General features: G+C 40.6%; 1 protein-coding gene across 2 annotated transcripts in view; it reads left to right on the top strand.

The window, feature by feature from the left end:
- LOC138437039 (regulator of microtubule dynamics protein 2) overlaps positions 1–8,657 on the top strand; it is a 112,179-nt gene extending 103,522 nt beyond the window's left edge. For both annotated transcript variants that reach the window (XM_069583532.1, XM_069583531.1), the window contains exon 11: positions 8,288–8,657. In XM_069583532.1, the coding sequence (XP_069439633.1) occupies positions 8,288–8,341 (54 nt within the window). In that variant the 3' untranslated portion in view covers positions 8,342–8,657. The remainder of the gene's footprint in view (positions 1–8,287) is intronic.
- Positions 8,658–24,527: the final 15,870 nt, after the last annotated feature.

The raw sequence follows: 24,527 nt of genomic DNA, 5'->3' as shown, positions 1-24,527 counted from the left end.
TTGTCCTAGTTAAGACTATCCATTTTTCAGATAAGTTTAGAAAGCATAGTCAGTCCCCAGCTCTTAACCTATCTTCCTGTTGTAGGGAATCCAGCAATGTTGTCCAGGGTCTCATTTGTTAGAAATTTGTATTTGCCTATTTTTTTCTCATTTAAATGTATTTCTTGTACATTATCTTCTGTGCTGTTCTTGCCTGGAGAATATATTCTTCCTGTATACTAAGAAATTTTTTTTGATAAAGCCATTTTGGAGTGGATACTTTCCCACTCTCTGAACAGACATTTCCTGAATTGTAGGTAGGAAGTGTTACTCTGTTTACATACTCCAATTTGCACTCCTTGTCTCTTACCTTCTGTTTATCTGCATTCAAAATATATTATTTCTAAAATATACATATATATATATTATTTCTTACGCTTTCTCAGTATCTAATGGCCTTAGCTATATAAAAAACACCTTAAAGAAGTTTTTTAGCCTTCCTTGTAATTAATTTTTTTTAATATGATGTCTTAAAAAAAAAAAGAAACTCATGACTCGATGGACATGAGTTTGAGTAAGCTCCGGGAGTTGGTGATGGACAAGGAAGCCTGGTGTGCTGCCATCCATGGGGTCACAAAGAGTCAGACACGACTGAGCAACTGAACTTAACTGTAATTAACTTAATTTTCTTAAAATAACTGTATATAGCATATAGCATCAGTTGGGATCAGTCATTTTTAACCAGTATGCAGTCTAGTAAAGTTGATGTCTGATAAATCATTATTCAAATGCCCAGAGTATAATGGCTTAATATAAGTCTCTCTCTTATTTATCTGAAGTCTTTAGTGGACAGTATTGATGTATTTTCTCAAAATGTAATATTTTCTGACACTTTCAGATCAAATAAATCTGTATTTTTAAATGTGTGTGCTTGAGTAAGTGAAAAAAATTACCTTTACTCGTTTATATTGCAAATACGGTGCTGCTCTGTCAGAGGCTTGGGATACAGTGAGAAATAAAGCAGATCCTGTCTTTGCCACCATGAATTCTACAGTCTGAGGCAGGCACTGAACAAGTAATAGCAATAAAGTATGATGAGGGTAATGGAGATGAAAGCACCGAGCTTATGAGAAAATAAAACTGGGACTGCAACCTGAACCAGGGGCTAAGAAAAGCCTTCTTGAGGTTCTGACGGGTAACTGAGATTCTGAGGAAATTAGAATTTAAACCCAGTCGTTTAAATCTTTAAAACTTTCTTGGATGTGGGAGGCTTGTTAAAAATATGAATTCCTGGCCTTTTAATAGAAAAAAGTGCCGAGCTGCAGAGGGTGGTGACAGCAACCTCGCTATCAATGTGACTCACTCTGTCCACTAGGGTCTGCTCTGCTGGCCTAGCGCTCCGATGGTCCCTGGGTGAGAGAACAGAGGAGGGCACGTGGTGGCTGAGTTCTTAGCATTGCAGCCACAGGAGATGAGGACCTTTGAGGACAAGACTGTGGACTTAGGGAGAGTGGGCCTGCTGGACCCATCTCAGAGGAAACCATACAGAGACATGACTGATGGAAAACATCAGTCGTAGGATCTGCCTGGGGGTTGAGCTCTGAAAATCAGATGTGCCTGCCCACTTGGTTCAAGGGGAAGAGCTAGGGCTGGGGAGGGAGAGGACTTGCCCAAGGCCAGAGTCTAGGCTGAAAAGTCGTAAAAGCTAGGACCTAACTTCCATGCAGAATATCTGTAGGAAGAAGCCACCTAGTGTCAGGGTTCAGTTCAGTTCAGTCGCTCAGTTGTATCCGACTCTTTGCCACCTCATGGACTGCAGCACGCCAGGCCTCCCTGTCCATCACCAACTCCCGGAGTTTACATAACTCATGTCCATTGAGCCAGTGATGCCATCCAACCATCTCATCCTCTGTTGTCCCCTTCTCCTCCCACCTTCAATCTTTCCCAACATCAGGGTCTTTTCAAATGAGTCAGCTCTTTGCATCAGGTGGCCAAAGTATTAAAGTTTCAGCTTCAACATCATGCCTTCCAATGAACACTCAGGACTGATCTCCTTCAGGATGGACTGGTTGGAACTCCTTGCAGTCCAAAGGACTCTCAAGAGTCTTCTCCAACACCACAATTCAAAAGCATCAAATTCTTCAGCACTCAGCTTTCTTTATAGTCCAGCTCTCACATCCATACATGACTGCTGGAAAAACCATAGCCTTGACTAGACGGACCTTTGTTGGCAAAGTAATGTCTCTGCTTTTGAATATGCTGTGTAGGTTGGTCATAACTTTCCTTCCAAGGAGCAAGCGTCTTCTAATTTCATGGCTGCAATCACCATCTGTAGTGATTTTGGAGCCCCCCCCAAAATAAAGTCTGCCACTGTTTCCGCATCTATTTGCCATAAAGGGATGGGACCAGATGCCATGATCGTTGTTTTCTGAATGTTGAGTTTAAGCCAACTTTTTCACTCTTCTCTTTCACTTTCATCAAGAGAGCTTTAGTTCTTCTTCACTTTCTGCCATAAAGGTGATGTCAATTGCATATCTGAGGTTATTGATATTTCTCCCAGCAATCTTGATTCCAGCTTGTGCTTCCTCCAGCCCAGCATTTCTCATGATGTACTCTGCATATAAGTTAAATAAGCAGGGTGACAATATACAAGTTTGCCGTACTCCTTTTCTTATTTGGAACCAGTCTGTTGTTCCATGTCCAGTTCTAACTGTTGCTTCCTGACTTGCATACAGATTTCTCAAGAGGCAGGTCAGGTGTGCTGGTATTCCCATCTCTTGAAGAATTTTCCACAGTTTATTGTAATCCACACAGTCAAAGGCTTTGGCATAGTCAAGAAAGCAGAAATTGATGTTTTTCTGGAACTCTCTTGCTTTTTCCATGATCCAGCAGATGTTGGCAATTTGATCTCTGGCTCCCCTGCCTTTTCTAAAGCCAGCTTGAACATGTGGAAGTTCACAGTTCACGTACTGCTGAAGCTTGGCTTGGAGAATTTTGAACATTACTTTGCTAGTGTGTGAGATGAGTGCAATTGTCTGGTAGTTTGAGCATTCTTTGGCATTGCCTTTCTTTGGGATTGGAATGAAAATGGACCTTTTCCAGTCCTGTGGCCACTGCTAAGTTTTCCAGATTTGCTGGCATATCAAGTGCAGCACTTTCACAGCATCATCTTTTAGGATTTGAAATAGCTCAGCTGGGATTCCATCACCTCCACTAGCTTTGTTTGTAGAGATGCTCCCTAAGGCCCACTTGACTTCACATTCCAGGATGTCTGGCTCTAGGTGAGTGATCACACCATCATGATTATCTGGGTCGTGAAGATCTTTTTTGTACAGTTTTTCCATGTATTCTTGCCACCTTTTCTTAATATCTTCTACTTCTGTTAGGTCCATACCATTTCTGTCCTTTATTGAGCCCATCTTTGCATGAAATGTTCCCTTGGTATCTCTAATTTTCTTGAAGAGATCTCTAGTCTTTCCCCATCTATTGTTTTTCCCTATTTCTTTGCACTGATCACTGAAGAAGTCTGTCTTATCTTTCCTTGCTATTCTTTGGAACTCTGCATTCAAATGGATATATCTTTCCTTTTCTCCTTTGCTTTTCGCTTCTCTTCTTTTCTCAGCTATTTGTAAGGCCTCCTCAGACAGCCATTTTGCTTTTTTGTATTTCTTTTTCTTGGGGATGGTCTTGATCCCTGTCTCCTGTACAATGTCAGGAATCTGTCCTTAGTTCTTCAGGCACTCTATCAGATCTAATCCCTTAAAGATATTTTTCACCTCCACTGTCAGAGTAAATAGTTTGAATTTGAGGAAGAAAGGAGTAACCTGAACTCAAAACAATAACCTGGCTTCTTATAAGAGGACATTTGCATAAACATGGGCAAATATCAAGTGCTTGAAGCATAATTAAGGCCTCAAAATTAATCAGATAGCTGTGCATTGAACATGCTTCAATACAAAGAAGACATGTGTACCTGCAGGAGAATAACAGACCTTTTGAATGTAACCAGTGTTGCAAAGACTTTTAACTAAAGGTTATCACTGAATGATCAGCATATAATTCATATGTAAATCAATGAGTTGATGAATGGATGTGGGCCAACCTTTTACAGCCTCTCATCAGTAGCAGAAATTTCACACTGGAAAGGAGTTCTTTGAACATAATGAGAATGGGGAAGTATTCGCTCACAGCTCAGCAATAACTTAACACGTTAGCTCACACTGAGGAGAAACCCTATAACGAACATGGGGAACACTTTGGCCAGAGAGTTACCTTTTCTTCATACCAGAGAACTCACACCAGACAGAATCCCTTTGTGATCATTATGGAAATACCTCCAGTAGTAAGTCTGTCTTTGAAATGATATGAGTGAATTCACATTGCAGAGAAACTATGAATATCATCTATGTGGTAAAGCCTTTAGTTGATGCTCTAACCTTAGCTATCATAAAACAACGTACACCGGAGAGGAACCCTAGAGAGTGTGGAGGAATCTTCAGTCTCAGCACTAATGTTAGTAAACAGCAGAGAGCTCATAGAGGGGAGAAACCCTGCAGCCGTCAGCCAGCGCTCAAGCCTTACAGAAAACTCAGAGTCAAACAGGAAGGGAAGCAGCAAGTCTTTACCAGGAGGAGAAAGCCATTTGGAAACTACAAGACAGTTCATGTTGGAGAAGCAATTAAGTGAGATAAACATGGGAAACCCATTGCTCATAAAGCAACGCTCCAGGACATGCAAAGATTTTCACTGTATCAGACACTCTAGTGTTATGAATGAAGTGATCATGCTTTAGTCAGCCTTCAAGTTCTTACACTTCAGAATTCCTCAGGCCTCAAGTCAATGTAGAAATGCCTTCATCTGGATTTTATATAAGAAAATTCATACTCGGGTCGGGGGGAACCTATCAAGCACCCTTTAGTACAAAATTCAACATATAATTAGACTTTTGCCAAATATATTACTGAAAATAATGCCATGTAAAGATGTAAAACTATGATGCATTCTTAGAAATGCTGAAGACAGATTTTGGTGAGATGTAATAAACAATGAGATTAATAAGAGTTGTTGATGAAAAATCTAATACATGGGTATTTGTCTTTTAAAAATCATGAAATGGGGGCTTCCCTGGTGGCTCAGTGATAAAGAATCTGCCTGCCAGTACAGGAGACATCGGTTTGATCCCTGGTTGGGGAAAATCTCACATGCCATGGAACAGTTAATCCTGTGCTCCGCAATTACTGAGCCTGTGCTCCTGAATCGTGGAGCCTCAACTACTGAAGTCCCTGCGCCCTAGAGCCCAAGCTCTGCAACAAGAGACGCCACTGCAATGAGAAGTCTGAGCACCGCAGCTAGAGAGCAGCCCCCGCTCTCTGCGATTAGACAAAAGCCTGTGCAGCAACGAAGAGAGCAGCACAGCCAAAAAGTAAAGAATACATTTTTAAAAGGTCGTGAAACATTGTGCTGAGTAATTGAGGTGTTTTCCTTTATTACATCACTGTTAATGGATTAATCGGTTTCCATTTTTTATACAGCTCTAAACATATTTACAAAGACTTGGCTTAATCAGACAACACCTTTTAATGTGACTGAAAAAATGAAACATAAAAAATGTGTTCTCATTACTCTATTGTTGAAATACATACCTACTTGGCAAGGGTGAATGAAAACATGGACAATTATGCATACTTTATAAGTAATTCAAATATCCCAGGTGATACCAATGTGGGTGGTATACACACCATATTTTATGAAATACTAGAGAACTAACAAAGGCTTGGAACTGGTAACTATGATGTGAAAAAGCACTCTACAAGTGTATTGTTGTTTTTCAGTCACTCATTCGTGTCTGACTCTTTGCGATCCCGTGGACTGCAGCACACCAGGTTTGCCTGTCCTTCCTTCACCATCTCCCAGAGTCTGCTCAGACTCATGTCCATTGAGTTGGTGATGCCATCCAACCATCTCATCCTCTGTCATGCCCTTCTCCTCCTGTCCTCAGTCTTTCCCAGCATCAGGGTCTTTTTCAGTGAGTCGGCTCTTCACATCAAAGTACTGGAACTTCAGCTTCAGCAAGTATAGTATGGCTGAAATGTTGAATTCTTGAGAGAGAGAAGAGATGGATAGGTAAATGACTCTCAAGGATAAGCAGTGTTTAGAGAACAAGATCCCTGTCTCAGAGATGGAGCAGTTTTAGGTCTGACACATCCCAGGGTGTGCTCATGGGGGAGGAAGGAAAGATGAAGAGGCACCCTTCTGCAAGGCTGGGATACGCAGACCATGGGAACAGTGAAGTCTCCAACAGTGGTGGGAGAACTCGGAGAGAGTGACCAAGGTGCCAAAGTCATCAAAAATAAAAGAGAGTGATCAGGAGTTTGTTAACAAATATGAGGAACTGTCGAGCGCAATTACCCTCTGCCATTGGCCGTAACCACTCCCTCATTCTCTTCCTGAGCCCCCCTCAGAAATATTCTCTTAGCAAGTACCTTGCTGGTTATGCAAATATGACTTCAAAACAAGTCTCCTAACAGGAGTTCCAGGGATCTTTGTTTGGGAAAAGGGGGAGAAGTGAGAGGTTGAGTCAGGGAAGAGAGAGCAGAGAAGAGCAGTATTGGGGTGAGTACCAAAGAGGATTAATGGTCTAAATAGGGTGCATTGTAGGCAGTGACAAGCATGACTGGAGGTGGTGGTTTTAGCTGGTGTTTTGTTTTGTTTTGTTGTTTGTTTTAGCTGAAAGGCACTGCCAGTGTCCTCTATCCATTTAAAAAAGAAAGGTAAATAAATTAAAGACTGGGGTGGAAGCCCTGGGAAGAAGGTAAAAAAAGGAAGGTGTGTGTGTGGTGTTACCAGTTGGATTGGGTAGGAATTAGAGGAATTCTTTGTGGTGCCTCCAGAGGGCAGATATTGCTAAGCCATGCTCTTAATTTTAAACCTTTTATTGTAGTTTGAGTATATTTATTTCTTTAGGCATTTAATTGAAACAGTTCTTTCGTCTCCATCATTTATCTGTAAGAAATTGGTTCCTAGATTTGAGAAAATGTTACTGAGCTCTGGTAGCCAACTGCCTATTTAATAGGCACTTATTTAGAATCTTCTAGGTGCCAGGCACTGAGCTGGCCCTAGGATTACAAAGTTAACCTTGAATTGTGACTTTTCTGTAAGTTCTTTTTAATAATGCATCACTCACCTAGATTCATTAGCCCTATTTTCTCACAGTCTTCAAAAATACTGATTTGATAGAAGGTAGACTTCATCAGTCATTGCAATAGAATCACTGTATTAAAGCTTATGATTAAAACTATTGAAGAACTTCCAGTTTGTTAAAAAAAAAATATAGCCAACAACTGCTTCCAAAAACTGTCCAGTTTTTCCTCCTGTTTTCTTTAAATATGTTAAATACCTTAAATCCTTTCTGATAGGTGGTTGGTAAGTGTCTGTCAAACACAAAAAATGCATAGGAGCACCCTACCATCTGAATTTATTTCCACTCTTCATAACTTCCACACTTGTTTTAAGGAAATAATAACACACATAGAGTCCTATAAAACACATTCAGTTCAGTTCAGTCACTCAGTCGTGTCCAACTCTTTGCGACCCCATGAATTGCAGCACGCCAGGCCTCCCTGTCCATCACCAACTCCCGGAGTTCACTCAAACTCATGTCCATCGAGTAGGTGATGCCATCCAGCCATCTCATCCTCTGTCGTCCCCTTCTCCTCCTGCCCCCAATCCCTCCTAGCATTAGGGTCTTTTCCAATGAGTCAGCTCTTCGCATGAGGTGGCCAAAGTACTGGAGTTTCAGCTTCAGCATCAGTCCTTCCAGTGAACACCCAGGACTGGTCTCCTTTAGGATGGACTAGTTGGATCTCCAGATTTTAAATCTTAAATTACCTGATAAAAAATAGGTAGTTTGGATCTTACCATGGAATCTTGTCTGGATCTTACAGAGGAATCTCAGAGTTGTTCAAATTCTGCTGCTAGGTAGGACTCAGACCTTTTCCACATGTTATAGTTGAAGAAGAAAACAACGTTATCATTAACACCGTGATGGATCCAGTGTGTCAGCTTACGCAGAAAGGGCTCTGCTTCCTGTATCTACCACCCCAGACCACCTGGAGAAAGAGCCTGGAAATAGCTCTCTGTATCACTTACATTCTCAGAGATCCAAATCATGCCTGGTGCTAAGACATGCACAGTTTTCTTTGTGATGGTCTTTCAAAAAGTAACCCTTGTTCAACAAGTCTGTTTCAAAGTACCTAGAGTATCAGGGTGAAGTGTGAAATTTTATTGTGTATTTGTATTTTCTTTAAAGGATGAAGATGCTCAGAAAGAGGTGAAAAAAATAAGCACTTCCTTGAAGAGGTAAATAAAAGAACTTGCTCTTCAACAAATCAGATGTGGTCTACTAAAAATTTAGTCAAAGTTGTGTTTTTTTATTATCCTGTTTTCCTTTTTGATGTAAGGGCAGTGTGCTCAGACCTGAAGGTAAAACCATGTTTCTGCAGGATGCATTCCGCTGGTAGCACTAAAAAACTAATTATGTTATTTGGAGAAATCTATTTCCCATAATGTCACTACAAAATGATCTTTAAACATGTATGCTTTATATTTTTCCTATAAATAATGAACTATAGTCTTCAGAATATTTCCTTAAATAAAATACTAAAATCAATTCAATAAAATGAACTCTAGTGAGTGTTTTATTGCTGCCTTAATGGAGACTTTACAAAACAAAATAATTTTATTAATGTGGTAGGAAAAGGGGGGAAAGGCAAAGGACATAAACAAGTTGTTGATAAGAGAAAACAAAAGGGGAACTATAACTAGTAATTTTTAAAATGTGAAGAAAATTAGAATACTGTTTTACCATCAAAATAGCAAGGACTTTTTCCTTTAAAGAAACATTCAGTACTGACAATGATGCCGCAAGGTGGACCGTTATCATACACTGCTGCTGGGAGAGCATTTTGACCAAATATTTGGTAAAATTTAACCAGAGCCTTAAAAATATATAAACTCTTTATCTCATCATTTTATTTTACAGAAAAAATCTTAAAGTGAAAAAGTACACTTATGCACAAATGTTCATAATAGCATTCTTTTTTACAGTAAAACCCTATGTGTAACAGTAATAATCCAGTCAATCCTAAAGGAAATCAGTCCTGAATATTCATTGAAGGACTGATGCTGAAGCTGAAACTCCAATACTTTCGCCATCTGATGTGAAGAACTGACTCCTTGGAAAAGACTCTGATGCTGGGAAGGATTGAAAGCAGGAGGAGAAGGGGATGACAGAGAATGAGATGATTGGATGGCATCACCAACTTGATGAACATGAGTTTGAGCAAGCTCCGAGGGTTGATGATGGACAAGGAAACCTGGCGTGCTGCAGTCCATGGAGTCACAAAGAGTTGGACACAACTGAGCAACTGAACTGAACAGTAATAAAGCAGTTAACCATATTAGAATATAACTACAATAGAATATTTTTGAGATTAAAAATAATTTCAAAGATGACATATAGGGAAATGCACGGAGCATCTTAAGTTCAAGTACAAGACAATATATACACATGATCTCAACTCTATGAAAATGTGCATAGAAATTCATCTACTGAAAATGTTGATATTTCTGTGGAGTTGTGTTTTGTTTCTAATATTCCCCAATTTTTAATAGTTAAAAGGATTTTTCAGTTGAACTTAACTAGCAGTAATCTATAGATTCCCCACTACCCTTTAACCAGCTTTATCCTGGAAATCAGGTAAAAAATTGCTGGTTTGCTATCCCAAATGCATGGACACACATGCACACTTGTACACTAAATTTCAAGCCTTGTTCTAGTGATACCAGTTCATCAAACTGAGCTAGTTTCTCCCTTTCATCTTTTATAACAGCCCATCAAGATACCTAAATCAGTCCAACTGATTCGTGCCCAAACTCTGACAACTAGTTTAACACTGAAAGTACTAGGTGAAGAGACAAGAGCTTTGCAGGTACACTTATGTCCACAAAGCCTACCTCTGGCTATCCCTATACAGCTAGGAGAATGCACAAGTTGAGACAGGTGATTGATTCTAGCAGCAGAAAATAATGTAGAATCAGTCACATTGTAAGCCTTGCTGGAGCAGCTCATTCAAGCAGTGCGTGCAAGTTGCTTTAGTCGTGTCCAACTCTGCGACCCTACGGACTGTAGCCTGCCAGGCTCCTCGGTCCATGGGATTTCCCAGGCAAGAATACTGGAGTGGGTTGCCATGCCCTCCTCCAGGGGCTCTTTCCAACCCAGGGATTGAACCTGTGTCTCTTATGTCTCCTGCATTGGCAGGTGGGATCTTTACCACTAGCGCCACCTGGGAAGCTAGCAGAAAGTGGTACAGAGACTTTGGCTAAGAATTATGAGAAACTACAAGAACACTCTTTAGTAATGGTAGGACTTGGGATCATAATTGAAACATAAAGCCTCACTTGTTTTAACAAAAGTCCTATTTGGTCCCTGTAGTCCATAATGCCTTCATTGGACAAATTGATGTCTCAATTGAGTAATGTTTCTGAATGAGGACTTGACCCAATAGGAGTGTAACTTCTCTGAAAGTTATTTGAATCCTGAAAATATTGTGAGTTTCTGCCACATTTGACAGATTTCTCAGTAGGATGTTGATGGAGGAAATCTCTGTCCTTATTGTGATAATACCATATCCTCTTCCAATTAACATCAGAGCCCTGCTGCCTGATCATGGCTAGTCTTCATCAGGTTTATAATCAAAGCATGTATGTGTGAAACCAGCTAAGGACAATTTCCACATTAAATCCACCCTCCCCCCACTTTTAAAAGCTGAGTGGTATTTGTGGATGGCGGCATTATATGTAGATTATTACACTTAAACTCCAGTGAATTTCATACAAAGTGAACCATTATCAACTCTTTCCTCTCTGTAGTTGCTCGCCACTCATTCTACTGACCTTGGAGTAGACAGACTAGCTGCAGAGAGTTTTTGAAATGATTTCTCCTGGTGGGTCACTAAGGCCAAGGCCTTGGTATACCCTCCACCACGAAGTACACGAACTCCTATACTTTCAAGAGACTTCATGTACAGCTTTGGAAAGGGGGAGTTCCAATCCAGAACATTTGAATGTGTTCAATTTCTGCACATAATAAGAGGCATAATTTCTCATAAAACATTCATGTAACTCAGTGTTCTGCTAAAATTTTAACAATTGTCATGTCTGGGTAAACTACCACATTATCTTTCTTACTAAGTACTAAATACCCTTCACGGTAAATGAAAATCTTTGTTGTGCCTGAAAGTTGTCAAAAAGGTTTTCACTTCACCTTTTCATACTTTTAAATTATAAAAAGCTGTGTTAGGTGGGTGGGACCGTAGATCTTCTGGACCTGCTTTTTCATTTTACCAGTAAACAGTTTTAGCTCTGATGCATAAGCAATACGGACAGGGTCAGAAAATTGGTGAGTGGCTGAGTCAGGACCAGGTTCCAGGTCTCGGAATCTCATGCCTTCTGCACACTTCTTTGAGCTCAGGGCCTTTTCCATTGAACTGAGTGAAGTCCAGTGTGTTTGGTGTTGATGGTGGGAAGAGGGAAGTGGGAGGGAGGGAAAGAGTTCTGAAAATGGTAACATTTGCATGGTTTTACCTGTTCTGAGTGTTTTCCCTGTGTTAGTTCATTTCATCCTCACAGCAGCCCTACTAAAAACAGTTTTAAACACAGCCCATTTACAGATGGGGGATCTGAAGCATGGGGTATTATTTTTATTGAAGGATAATTGCTTTACAGTGTTGTGTTGGTTTCTGCTTTGCAACAACGTGAATCAGCTGTAAGGTTACATATATAGCCTCCCTCTTGGGCCTCTCTCCCACTCTCTAGGTCATCACAGAGCCCCGAGCTGAGCTCCTGTGCCGTACAGTTGCTTCCTGTTAGCGATCTATTCTACACAGGGTAGCGTATATACGTTAATGCTACTCTCTCAGTTCGCCCCACCCTCTCCTTCCCCCACTGTGTCCATAAGTCTGGGTGTCTATTCCTGCCCTACAGATAGCTTCATCAGTACCTTTTTTTCTAGATACCATGCCTGACACAGTACTAGATCCAAACTGGGCAGCCAGCTCCAGAGTCCGAGCAGTGGTCTGAACCACTGAACTGAACTGACTCGATGGACCTTTGTTGGCAAAGTAATGTCTCTTCTTTTTAATATGCTGTCTAGGTGTGTGTTCAGTTCAGTTCAGTTCAGTCTCTCAGTCATGTCCGACCCTTTGCGACACCATGAATCACAGCACGCCAGGCCTCCCTGTCCATCACCAACTCCCGGAGTTTACTCAGACTCACATCCATCGAGTCAGTGATGCCATCCAGCCATCTCATCCTCTGTCGTCCCCTTCTCCTCCTGCCCCCAATCCCTCCCAGCATCACAGTCTTTTCCAATGAGTCAACTCTTCACATGAGGTGGCCAAAGTACTGGAGTTTCAGCTTCAGCATCAGTCCTTCCAAAGAACACCCAGGGCTGATCTCCTTTAGTATGGACTGGTTGGATCTCCTTTCAGTCCAAGGGACTCTCAAGAGTCTTCTCCAGTACCAGGTGTGTGTAATAGTAGTTTATCCCTTTTTATTCCTGGCTGGCATTTGGTTGCATATGCCACAGCACTGTTGTTGTTTTTCTCCATTCACCTGTTAATGAACATTTGGGCAGTTGCCAGTATTTGATTATTAGAAATATATCTGCAGATCTTCATAGAAATTATTAAAATGGACATATGCTTTTGTTTCTCTTGGATAAGTATTTAGGCAGAGAGTGGCTGAATTATATGGTAGATTTATATCTAGCATTTTTAAAACTGTCAAACTGTTTTCCAAAGTATCATTTTACAGTCTCACCAGCAGTGTATGAAAGTTCCACTTTCTCTAGCTTCTTGACAACACTTGGTATGGTTAGTCTTTTTTTTTTTTTTTTTTACTGAAGTGTAGTTGATTTACAATATTATATTAGTGCCAGGTATTCAACAGTAATTCAGTTACATAGTTTCCATTATAGATTATTACAGGATATTGAATACAGTTCCCTGTGTTGTACAATAGAGTCAGTCTTTTGCATTTTAGCTGCTATTCTGGGTACATAGTAACCTCTACTTGGGATTTTAATTTCCATTTCCCTAATAACAAATTATCCTGAGCTTTTTTTCACGTGCTTATTTGCCATTCGTGTATCTTCTTTGATGAAATATCATTCAATTTTTTTTGCCCATTATTTTAACTGAGTTGCTGGTTTTCTTTTTTGTTGAATTTTGAGAGTTTTTAAGGTATTCTGGATAGAAGTCTTTTATTAGGTACAGATTTTGCCAATGTTTTCTCTCCCTGTGGCTTGTCTTCCCTAATAGTGTCTTTCACAAGACAAATGTGTTTCATTTTGATAAAACCATTTATATGTTAATGTATCTTGTTCTTGGTGCTGTATCTAAATATTTTGCCTAATCCAAGGTCATAAAGATTTTCTCCTATATTTTCTTCTAAAAGTTTTTTAATATTTGGTTTTACATTTAAATCTGTGACCTATTCTAGGTTAATTTTTGTATACGATCTGAGTTATGGATTGAAGTTCATTTGTTGTGTGAATGGATTTGCAATTGTTCCATCACCATCTGCTAAGAAAGTTGCTGTTTCTCCACTGAATTGCTTTTGCTCCTTTGTCAAAAATCAGTTTTTCGTATATATGTGGGTCTATTTATGCACTTTCCATTTTGTTCCACTGATCTATTATCAGTAATAATGCCAGTAGCACCCTCAGTTAGTTACTTTAGTTTTCTATTGTCTTGAAATCAGATATTCCTCCAAGCTTGTTCCTTTGCTAACGCTTTTTGACTACTCTAAGTTCTTTACATTTCCATATGAATTTTAGAATTCTTTTTCTTTCTTTTTTTTTTTTTTTTAGTTTCTACAAAAAAATCTACCTTGGATTTTGATTGACATTGTGTCAATTAATCTGTCTCCTCAACTCAAGGAGATGCACCCACTATGCACCATTGCCTGGAAACTCTCTCCAGACAGTGACCTGGGTCAATTGTAGGGCTTAACTTTGATTATTACCTGTGTCTCGGGAACCACTGTCCTGTTTTTCCTGCTGACCAATATCTTGAAAACAACTGATTCATATCCATTGTCCATGTTTTGGATTTTGAAAGACAGAAATTGTTAATTTGGCAAGTTGTAACTGTGGTACTTTCCAGACTCTAACGTACTGACTTTATTTTTTTAAAGAAGTTTCTATAACATTCTATGAAATAAAGCAAATTGAGCAATTGCACTATGAAATTAATTAATTGGACTTTGGTTAGAACCCTGAGATAATTTTTTTGTTTTTATATAGCATTCTTAAATTTTGGTCATAAAGTTTGCATATGAAGAATTAAATTGTCTCTTTCCTCCTTCTTAAATACTTTATATTTATATTTTCTAATTTAAATTGGGAAACCTGATTGGGAAAACAGTCTGCTGAAACGGCAGGTAGAAACGGCATTCATTAGAAATTATTAATGCCACATAACTCTGCCTCTGGCAGAGCCCTCATTGGACAACCAGCGCCTTCCAATCTGGCAGACAGTGCTGTAGTGTGAAAATCATCTGGTGCCTAACGCAGCCTGTTCTCATTTTTAAAAGGTACCAGTATGAAGATAGTGATTTTCCAGCCAACCTACCATTTAGTTGTTTATTTTGTCTCTTTGACATGCATTTATTTCCTTAACATTTTTCAGCCCTAGGAGCTCAAGGTACCCAAATAATCGTAATTAATCACATGTATATTGAGCTAACATGGAATTATCCAAGGGCTGATCCAAGTTTGTTTGCCTCAAGTTTACACAATGTGGAGTCTACCTCTAACGCTACCTGGGAAGCCCAAGAAAAAGAATAGAAAAATACAAAATTAGGTATGAAAGTAACTTTATTTAGAATGAAAGAGACATCACAACAAATATGAAGTTTTAAAAGCTGATAAATGCCACAAATATAAAAAAACTGAGAAAAATAACATGTCATTATTATTTATTAACTCTGGGATATTGTTTCCTGTACTTTGTCATGTACTCTGTTCTTTTCGTCATGTTAATTTTTAATGTCATTGTCTATAAAAAGGATATAAGGATAGTGACACTGGTCTCTCACCTAGCATGAGTGATTGGCATGTATGAATATTTTTCATTTTGGATGGTTTAGAAATGCCCCTCTCAGCCTCCTTTCTTGTTACAAACGGCATGCGATGACTTCCTCCGCGGCACAGCTTCCCCAGGGTGAGTGAGCCTTGGGAGGACTCCCACCCCTGGAGCACTGTGAGCTGGCCTGGGGGGCCCTGTGGCAGTGGTTGGTCCATCTCCGCCCAGTCTCGGTGCCTCCAGATCCCAGTCCCATGACACCCCAGCCATGAGGGGGGTCCCAGGAAGCCTTGAAACCCAGATCATGGTGGGCCCTAAGCAGGAGACCAAGGAGTACCTTGTTCACATCCTTCTCCTTGGAGTCCAAGTCAGGGTCTAAAGCTCAGTGCAGGTTCCAGGAGCGAGCTGTCACTGAGGCCGCTGACGTGCAGGCTGGGAGTTGCCCATTGACCCTCCCGCCCACCACATCCATCACAGTGTTCTCATGCCTAATATTTCAATGAAAGCTTTTTACTTGCTGAGATGGGTTAAGAAAGTGCTCCCAAAAGAGAAAAAATTTCTGCCTTCAGATATGAAGTGACAGAGAGAGAGCAGGGAAAGAGAGAAGAAGCCAGCAAAGAGAGGAGGCAGGTCAAGGACCAGACAAGAGGCAGCAAGCCTGAGGCAACGCCAAGACCAGCCTTTCTGCTGCAAATTTAAGGTGCTCTCTTACTTCCCTAAAGGCAATACAGAATTTTTTTTAATTTTAGTGCTTTTTTTTTTTTGGTTGCCATAACAACCTTCATTCAATGAAATACAGACCACATACTAGGATTTAGGCACTGTGGCATTTCTATGACCCAATTATTTTTTTTTATTTTAATTTTATTTCTAGACTTCAGTTTCTGGTCTGTTGTTTTAGCAATCAAGTGACTCCTGCAGTACCCCAGTGTGAAGCTTAAAATGATTTAAAGGACCATCCTGACAGCAGGGCAGAAGTACCTATTGTTTTGCAGGCTGTTTGGCCCCTGGGCTCATTGCTAATGGATTGGAAAAATAAAAAGATGACCTATTATTTTTATTGCTTGAGAGACCTGGTCTTATATATGTATAATGATAGCACACATATCATGTTTATAACATTTTAAAAGTTTTCTTTTAAATGCAAAACAAACCATGCTTTATAGTCATATTGAACTTTTAATTTTTCTAAGTGTTCTCATGCCTAATATTTCAATGAAAGCTTTTTACTTGCTAAGATGGGTTGAGAAAATGCTGCCATCCTCCTCTGACCATAGAAGAAACTGGAACAAAGGTTAGATTTGCTGGAGGTCACATACCAAGTTCAAGAGTGAGCAGTGGCCAGAACCCTATGTCCTGACTCTCAGCCTGGGCCTGTGCAGCGATGAAAGACATCATAATTGGAGCCATACAATCCATCTTAAACCACGTAAGGTTTAACATCCTTCAGGAACTAACTCTATTTCCTTTTGTTTGCATTTACCAACCAAGTGATTAAAGCAGCTAAAAAGATAGATGTCTACAAAGATAGACTTCTTAAAATTTGTATAATTGCTAACTTGCCAAAAATGTACACGAATTTCCCACAGTGAAGGAGATGGTTCATTGGATGGGAAAACAGTTATTTAAGATGGGCTTTGGATAGGGAGTTTAGGGAATGTCTAAGATAAATTCATGGCAGTGGCCTGGAAAGATGCCTTCTTTTCCTTAGGGTATAATTTACTTACATCTGGTTGTGGTCATTTCCCCAAAAGACGATGCTCATAGTCATACTTTGTTTCCCTTTTAATTTTGATGTCAATATGTGATTTTTCACTGTTCCATAACTGTAATTTACATTTCATAGCTTACTTAATGGAGATTATGACCTATCTCACAGTTGCAAACCCCCCCCTAAACATGGACTGCTTTATTTGGCTCACTAAGATGGCCAAGAAATCTCAATGTGAGGGGTAAGTTTATTTGGATTTTTCCCAAACTCAGCTAGATACCATTAACACTGGATTCCTTTATAAAGAGACCAGCTCGCTGGGATGTGGAAGAGACTGCGGGCACATCCCCCCCAACCTTCCCCCTCCTTCTCGGGCTAGGTGTGCTCTCAGAGCAGGGACCCTCTTGGGGACGTACAGGCCCTGGGAGAGAATGCTCTTCTGAACTTGATTAGCTAGACCACACCTGAAGTTTCTAGATCAAGGGAAGAGCCAGTGGATGGAGTCAGGTCTCAACAGAATCATCTAACCAAGCTCACAGTGACCTGCTGCTGCCAGCCTCTGACTCAGCTGCAGTCCTTTATTGAGGTATAAGTCACATACAACCAGATGCAATCATTTCAAGCGCACAGTTTGCTGAGTTTAGACAAAGTGTCATTCCTACCACAAGCAAGGTATAAAATATGTGCATCGCTCCAGAAAGTTCCCTTGTGTCCCATCCCACTCAATCTCACCTGCCCCAGAACTAGGGAACCTCAAATCTGCTTCCTGTCACTACAAGTTACTTATTCTTAACAATGAATGAATAAATGAGCTCATTCTTTTATCGAGCACATTTTTGAGATTCATCTATAATATTTTTGGGGGGGTGAATATATCAGTAGTTCATTCCATTTTGTTGCTGTAATGTTGCATAGCTTGAATATGCAGCAAATTGGTTATCAATTCACCGGTCTGAAAGTGAAAGTCACTCCATTGTGTCCGACTCTTTGTGACCCCATGGACTATACGGTCCATGGAATTCTCCAGGCCTGAATACTGGAATGGGTTGCCTTTCCCTTCTCCAGGGGATCTTCCCAACCCAGGGATGGAACCCAGGTCTCCTGCATTGCAAGCAGATTCTTTACCAGGTAAGCCACAAGGGAAACCCAAGAGTACTGGAGTGGGTAGCCTGTCTGGGGTTGTTTGTAGTTTGGGGTTATTATGAATGAACCTGATCTGAATATTCATGTAGAAGTCCTTCTAAGGATGTGTTTTTATTTGGAAAGTGAAGTCGCTCAGTCGTGTCCAACTCTTTGCAACCCCAGGGACTATAGCCTACCAGGCTCCTCCGTCCATGGGATTCTCCAGGCAAGAGTACTGGAGTGGGTTGCCATTTCCTTCTCCAGGGGATCTTCCCAACCCAGGGATGGAAACTGGGCCTCCCGCATTGTAGGCAGACGTTTTACTGCCTGAGCCACCAGAGAAGTTTTATTGGAGGGTGGGGGTAAAAACCTAGAATAGGAATCATTGTGTTAGCTTTAAAGGAAACTGCTGTGCTGTTTTTCAGACACTGGCACCATTTTGCATTCCCCATTGAAATGTCTGAAAGTTCCAGTTATCTACATCTTCACCAATACTTGGCATTTTAGCCGTTCTAATGGATGTGTGGCAACATCTCATTGTGGTTTTAATTATGACTAGGGAGTTGAGCAGCAATTCTGTGCTCACTGTTTATCTCCTTCTGTGACTCAATCACTCTGACTAGCTCCATGATACTAAATTCAATAATACCACAGCCAAAAAGCATCCTTGTAAGTTGCTGGCAGGTTGTTACTTTTTCTTTCTTGCCTTAATGCTGGCAATACATAATAAATCTGACAGAAGCTGTGATTTCCCTCTTGTCCCAGGGTGAGACCATCCAAGCAGACTTTCAGAAATCCCCTGCATTGAACACTGAGCAGGTAGATTAAGCCTATGGCATTGAAACATTGCTGTGAAAAGGGAAATATAAACCATGTGTTTGTCCCTCTTCCTCCATTGCTCTTCTCTGCTTATAGGAACCACTGTTGATACAAGCTCATGACTACTCCTGATTTCTGTGACCTCTCACAATACACTCTATGGCACTTATAGCATTATTCAATTTTAAATTTTTTTGAATTGTTACCTATTCCATATGCACATGTATTCATTCCCTAAATAAATTAAAATATACCTCATCTTATTTTTTGTGTGTTCTTGCCACCTCTTCTTAATATCTTCTGCTTCTGTTAGGTCCATACCGTCTCTGTCCATTATTGAGCCCATCTTTGCATGAAATGTTCCCTTGGTATCTCTAATTTTCTTGAAGAGATCTCTAGTCTTTCCCATGCTATTATTTTCTCTATTTCTTTGCATTGATCACTGAGAAAGGCTTTCTTCTCTCTCCTTGCTATTCTTTCAAACTCTGCATTCAAATGGGTATATCTTCCTTTTCTCCTTTGCCTTTAGCTTCTCTTCTTTTCTCAGAGAGTTCTTTAGGCACTCTCTCTATCAGAGCTAATCCATTGAATCTGTCACTTCCACTTTATATAATCATAAGGGATTTGATTTAGTCATACCTGAATGGTCTAGTGGTTTTCCCTACTTTCTTAAATTTAAGTCTGAATTTGGCAATAAGGAGTTTGGCCAGACATCCTGGAATGTGAAGTCAAGAGGGCCTTAGGAAGCATCACTACAAACAAAGCTAGTGGAGGTAATGGAATTCCTGTTGAGCTAGTTCAAATCCTAAAAGATGGTGCTGTGAAAGTGCTCCACTCAATATGCCAGCAAATTTGGAAAACTCAGCAGTGGCCACAGGACTGGAAAAGGTCAGTTTTCATTCCAGTCCCAAAAAAGGCAATGCCAAAGAATGTTCAAACGACCACACAATTACACTCATCTCACATGCTAGCAGAGTAATGCTCAAAATTCTCCAAGCCAGGCTTCAACAGTGCATGAACCATAAACTTTCAGATGTTCAAGCTGGATTTTAAAAAGGCAGGGGAACCAGAGATAAAATTTCCAACATCTGTGGGGTCATTAAAAAAGCAAGAGAGTTCCAGAAAAACATCTATTTCTGTTTATTGACTATGCCAAAGCCTTTGACTGTGTGGATCACAACAAACTGTGGAAAATTCTGAAACAGATGGGAATACCAGACCATCTGACTTGCCTCCTCAGAAATCTGTATGCAGGTCAAGAACCAACAGTTAGAACTGGACATGGAACAACAGACTGGTTCCAAGTTGGGAAAGGAGTATGTCAAGGCTGTATATTGTCACCCTGCTTATTTAACTTAAATGCAGAGTACATCATGCAAAATGCTGGGCTGGATGAAACACAAGCTGGAATCCAGATTGCTGGGAGAAGTATCAATATCCTCAGATATGCAGATGAAACCACCCTTATGGCAGAAAGTGAAGAAGAACTAAAGAGCCTCTTGATAAAAGTGAAAAAGTTGGCTTAAAACTCAACATTCAAAAAACTAAGATCATGGCATCCGGTCCCATCACTTCATGGCAAATAGATGGAGAAACAGTGGAAACAGTGAGATACTTTATTTTCTTGGGCTCCAAAATCACTACAGATGGTGACTGCAGCCATGAAATTAAAAGATGCTTGCTTCTTGGAAGAAAAGCTATGATCAAACTGAGACAGCATACTAAGAAGCAGAGACATTACTTTGCCAACAAAGGTCCGTATAGTCAAAGCTATAGTTTTTCCAGTAGTCGTGTATGGATGTGAAAGTTGGACTATAAAGAAAGCTGAGCACCAAAGAATTGATGCTTTTGAACTTCGGTGTTGGAGAAGACTCTTGAGAGTCCCTTGGACTGCAAGGAGATCCAACCATTCAATCCTGAAGGAAATCAGTCCTGAATATGCATTGGAAGGACTAATGTTGAAGCTGAAACTCCAATACTTTGGCCACCTAATATGAAGAACTGACTCCTTAGAAAAGACCCTGATGCTGGGAAAGATTGAAAGCAGAAGGAGAATGGGACAACAGAGGATGAGATGGTTGGATGGCATCACTGACTGAATGGACATGAGTTTGAGCAAACTCTGGGAGCTGGTGATGGACAAGGAGGCTTGGCATGCTGCAGTCCATGGGGTCACAAAGATTCAGACACAACTGAACGACTGAACTGAAATGAACATCTTATCTTGCTTCTGTGTTTCCATGGTGGTGGTTTAGTCGGTAAGTCATGTCCGACCCTTGTAACCCCATGGACTATAGCCTGCCAGGCTCCTCTGTCCATGGGATTCTCCAGGCAAGAATACTGGAGTGAGTTGCCATTTCCTTCTCCTAGGAATCTTCCCAATCCAGGAATCAAGCCCATTGCAGGCAGATTCTTTACCGACTGAGCTACAAGGGAAGCCCTTGTGTTTCCATGGTGCTCAATAAATACTTTCAAAAGTAAACTAGATTTTCATGGGGCTTCCCTGGTGGCTTAGATGGTAAAGAATCTACCTACAGTGCGAGAGACTCAGGTTCAATCCCTGGGTCAGGAGGATCCCCTGGAGATTTTCATTAGAGAGTGAGACAGAGAGACAGAGATTGAACTTACTCTAGATTTCATGTGAACCCAAGCTTTTTATCTCCAGCACTTTATGAGATTCCTCCCCACCCACTCCCTTCCCTTGTTGACAGTGTAAAACAAACCAGTTAGCCTGGAAATTATCTTTATGAAATAAATCAACATATTGTTTTGAGTTTTTGCCCCACATGTATTAATTCAAAAAGAACATATGTCTTGGTTCAGTAACAATTTGCAGAAAGCCAGACATCCCATAAAAAAGAATTTGTTGGTTGAGATGTTTATCCCTCCAGCTATCTTTTTCCTTTTTATGACCACAGAGAACACTAGTGTTTCTTTACTTTTCAGAGTCATCTGTTCAGGAAGACTTCTGGCAGTGGCTCTGACAGGAAGTCCTGCTGTGCTAAAGCTGTGGGTCATTCTGAGACCTGATTCCTTCCCACTCTTCAGTCTGCACATAGGTGTATCAGCTCCCACCCAGATGCTGCCAGAAAGAGCATCTTTCAGTTGGAACATTACTGTGTCCCACGTGAGCCAGAGAGGCTGGGCCTAGACACAGCTCACCCTCTAAACTGGCCTCTGTCATTCTGTGGTGCCTACACAATGGGGGCTGTGGGTCCGGGGGGCCCAGTGTACTGCTGCTTCACAACCACCATCTGACATTTTGTTGTCGTTGTTTAGTCACTAAGTCATGTCTGACTTTTTGTGACCCCATGGACTGCAGCACCCCAGGCTCCTCTGTCCTCCACTGTCTCCTGGAGTTTGCTCAAATTCATGTCCATTGAGTCAGTGATGACATTTAACCATCTTATCCTCTGTCGCCCCCTTCTCCTCTTGCCCTCGATCTTTCCCAACACCAGGGTCTTTTCCAAGGAGCTGGCTCTTCGCATCAAGTGGCCAAAGTATTGGAGTTTCGGCTTCAGCATCAGTCCTTCCAATGAATATTCAGGACTGATTTCTTTTAGGATTGACTGGATTGATCTCCTTGCTGTCCAGGGGACTCTCAAGAGTCTTCTCCAGCACTACAGTTTAAAAGCATCCATTCTTTGGCCCTCAGCCTTCTTTATGGTCCAACTCTCAACAACCATAGGTGACCACTGGAAAAACCATAGCTTTGACTGTACGGACCTTTGTCGGCAGAGTGATGTCTCTGCTTTTTAATACGCTGTCTAGGTTTGTCAGCTTTCCTTCCAAGGAGCAAGCATCTTTCAATTTCATGGCTGCAGTCATGGTCTGCAGTGATTTCAAAGCCCAAGAAAATCCAATCTGTCACTGTTTCCACTTTTTCCCCTTCTATTTGCCATGAAGCAATGGGACTGGATGCCATGATCTTTGTTTGTTGAATGTTGAATTTTAAGCCAGCTTTTTCACTCTCCTCTTTCACCTTCATCAAGAAGTTCTTTAGTTCCTCTTCACTTTCTACCATTAGAGGGGCATCATCTACAAATAGAAGATTGTTGCTATTTCCCCTGGTGATATTGATTCCAGCTCATGATTCATCTAGCTCAGCATTTCACATGATGTACTCTGCATAGAAGTGAAATAAACAGAGTGAAAATATACAGCTTTTTTGTACTCCTTTCCCAATTTTGAACCAGTCTGTTGTTACATGTCCAGTTCTAACTGTTACTTCTTGACCCACATATAGGTTTCTCAAGAGACAGGAAAGGTGGTCTGGTATTCCCGTCTCTAAGAATTTTCCACAGTTTGTTGTGATCCACAGAGTCAAAAGCTTTAGCATAGTTTCATAGTTTAATGAAACAGAAGTGGATATTTTTCTGAAATTCCCTTGCTTTCTCTATGATCCAACAAATGCTGGCAATTTGATCTCTGGTTCCTCTGCCTTTCCTAAACCCAGCTTGTACATCTGGAAGTTCTTGGTTCACATACCACTGAAGCCTAGCTTGAAGGATTTTGGGCATAGTGTTACTGTCTGACATAGAGGAGGACATTGAGAGGGCCACAAAAATCAGACTTTTTCACAGGAGAACTAAGGCTTTTCAAACACTGAGCCTCAGTTAACTGATTTTCCATCAACCAATAAGATAATCAATATCCAAGCTGCTAAGTCACTTCAGTCGTGTCCAACTCTGTGTGATCCCATAGATGGCAGCCCAGCAGGCTCCCCTGTCCCTGGGATTCTCCAGGCAAGAACGCTGGAGTGGGTTGCCATTTCCTTCTCCAGTGCGTGAAAGTGAAGCATGAAAGGGAAGTCGCTCAGTCGTGTCTGACTCTTCTCGACCCCATGGACTGCAGCCTACCAGGCTCCTCCATCCATGGGATTTTCCAGGCAAGAGTACTGGAGTGGGGTGCCATCGCCTTCTCCATCAATATCCATAATGATCCAAAAAGCCTTCAAGATCTTGAAGTGCCTTCTGCATTTAAAAGGAAAAAGTAATCCAGTGATCCCTGGACTACTGGGAGTCCAGGGATTTGGACTCTGAGCTTTCACTGCTGAGGGTCCAAGTTCAATCCCCAGTCAGAGAACTAAGATCTCACAATTTGTGTGCTGAGGCAAAAAAAAAAAAGAGAGAGAGAGAAAAGAATAAATTATATATGCTAAATGTTAATATTTTATTCTCTGGCAGTCCAGTGATTAGAACTCGAGTTTTCATTGCTGAGGGTCCCAGTTCAATCCCTGGTCAGGAAACTAAGATCCCACAAATTGTGTGGTGAGACTGAAAAAAAAAAGGGAAAGAGTAAATAAAAGAGTAAATCATATGTGTTAAATGTTAATATTGTAATATAAAAGCTTGCATAATGAAAATCATGTTTGAAACATTTTTAAAAATTGACATCTCCCAATATACTTGCATTTATTTATACCATATATAAAATACATAAATATAATTTCTAATGTATACTTATATAATATAAATTATAATTTAAAATTACATTAATTCTCCAAGAATTACACTAATTCTCCAAGCTAGGTTTCAACAGTATGTGAACCATGAACTTTCAGATGTTCAAGCTGGATTTAGAAAAGGCAGAGGGACCAGAGATCAAATTGCTGACATCCTCTGGATCATCAAAAAAGCAAGAGAGTTCCAGAAAAACATCCATTTCTGCTTTATTGACTACCCCAAAGCCTTTGACTGTGTAGATCACAATGAACTGTGGAAAATTCTGAAAGAGATAGGAATACCAGA

Source organism: Ovis canadensis, chromosome 3 (genome assembly GCF_042477335.2).
Source record: "Ovis canadensis isolate MfBH-ARS-UI-01 breed Bighorn chromosome 3, ARS-UI_OviCan_v2, whole genome shotgun sequence".
Classification (NCBI taxonomy): Eukaryota; Metazoa; Chordata; class Mammalia; order Artiodactyla; family Bovidae; genus Ovis; species Ovis canadensis.
This window is presented reverse-complemented; position numbering and strand designations above follow the sequence as displayed.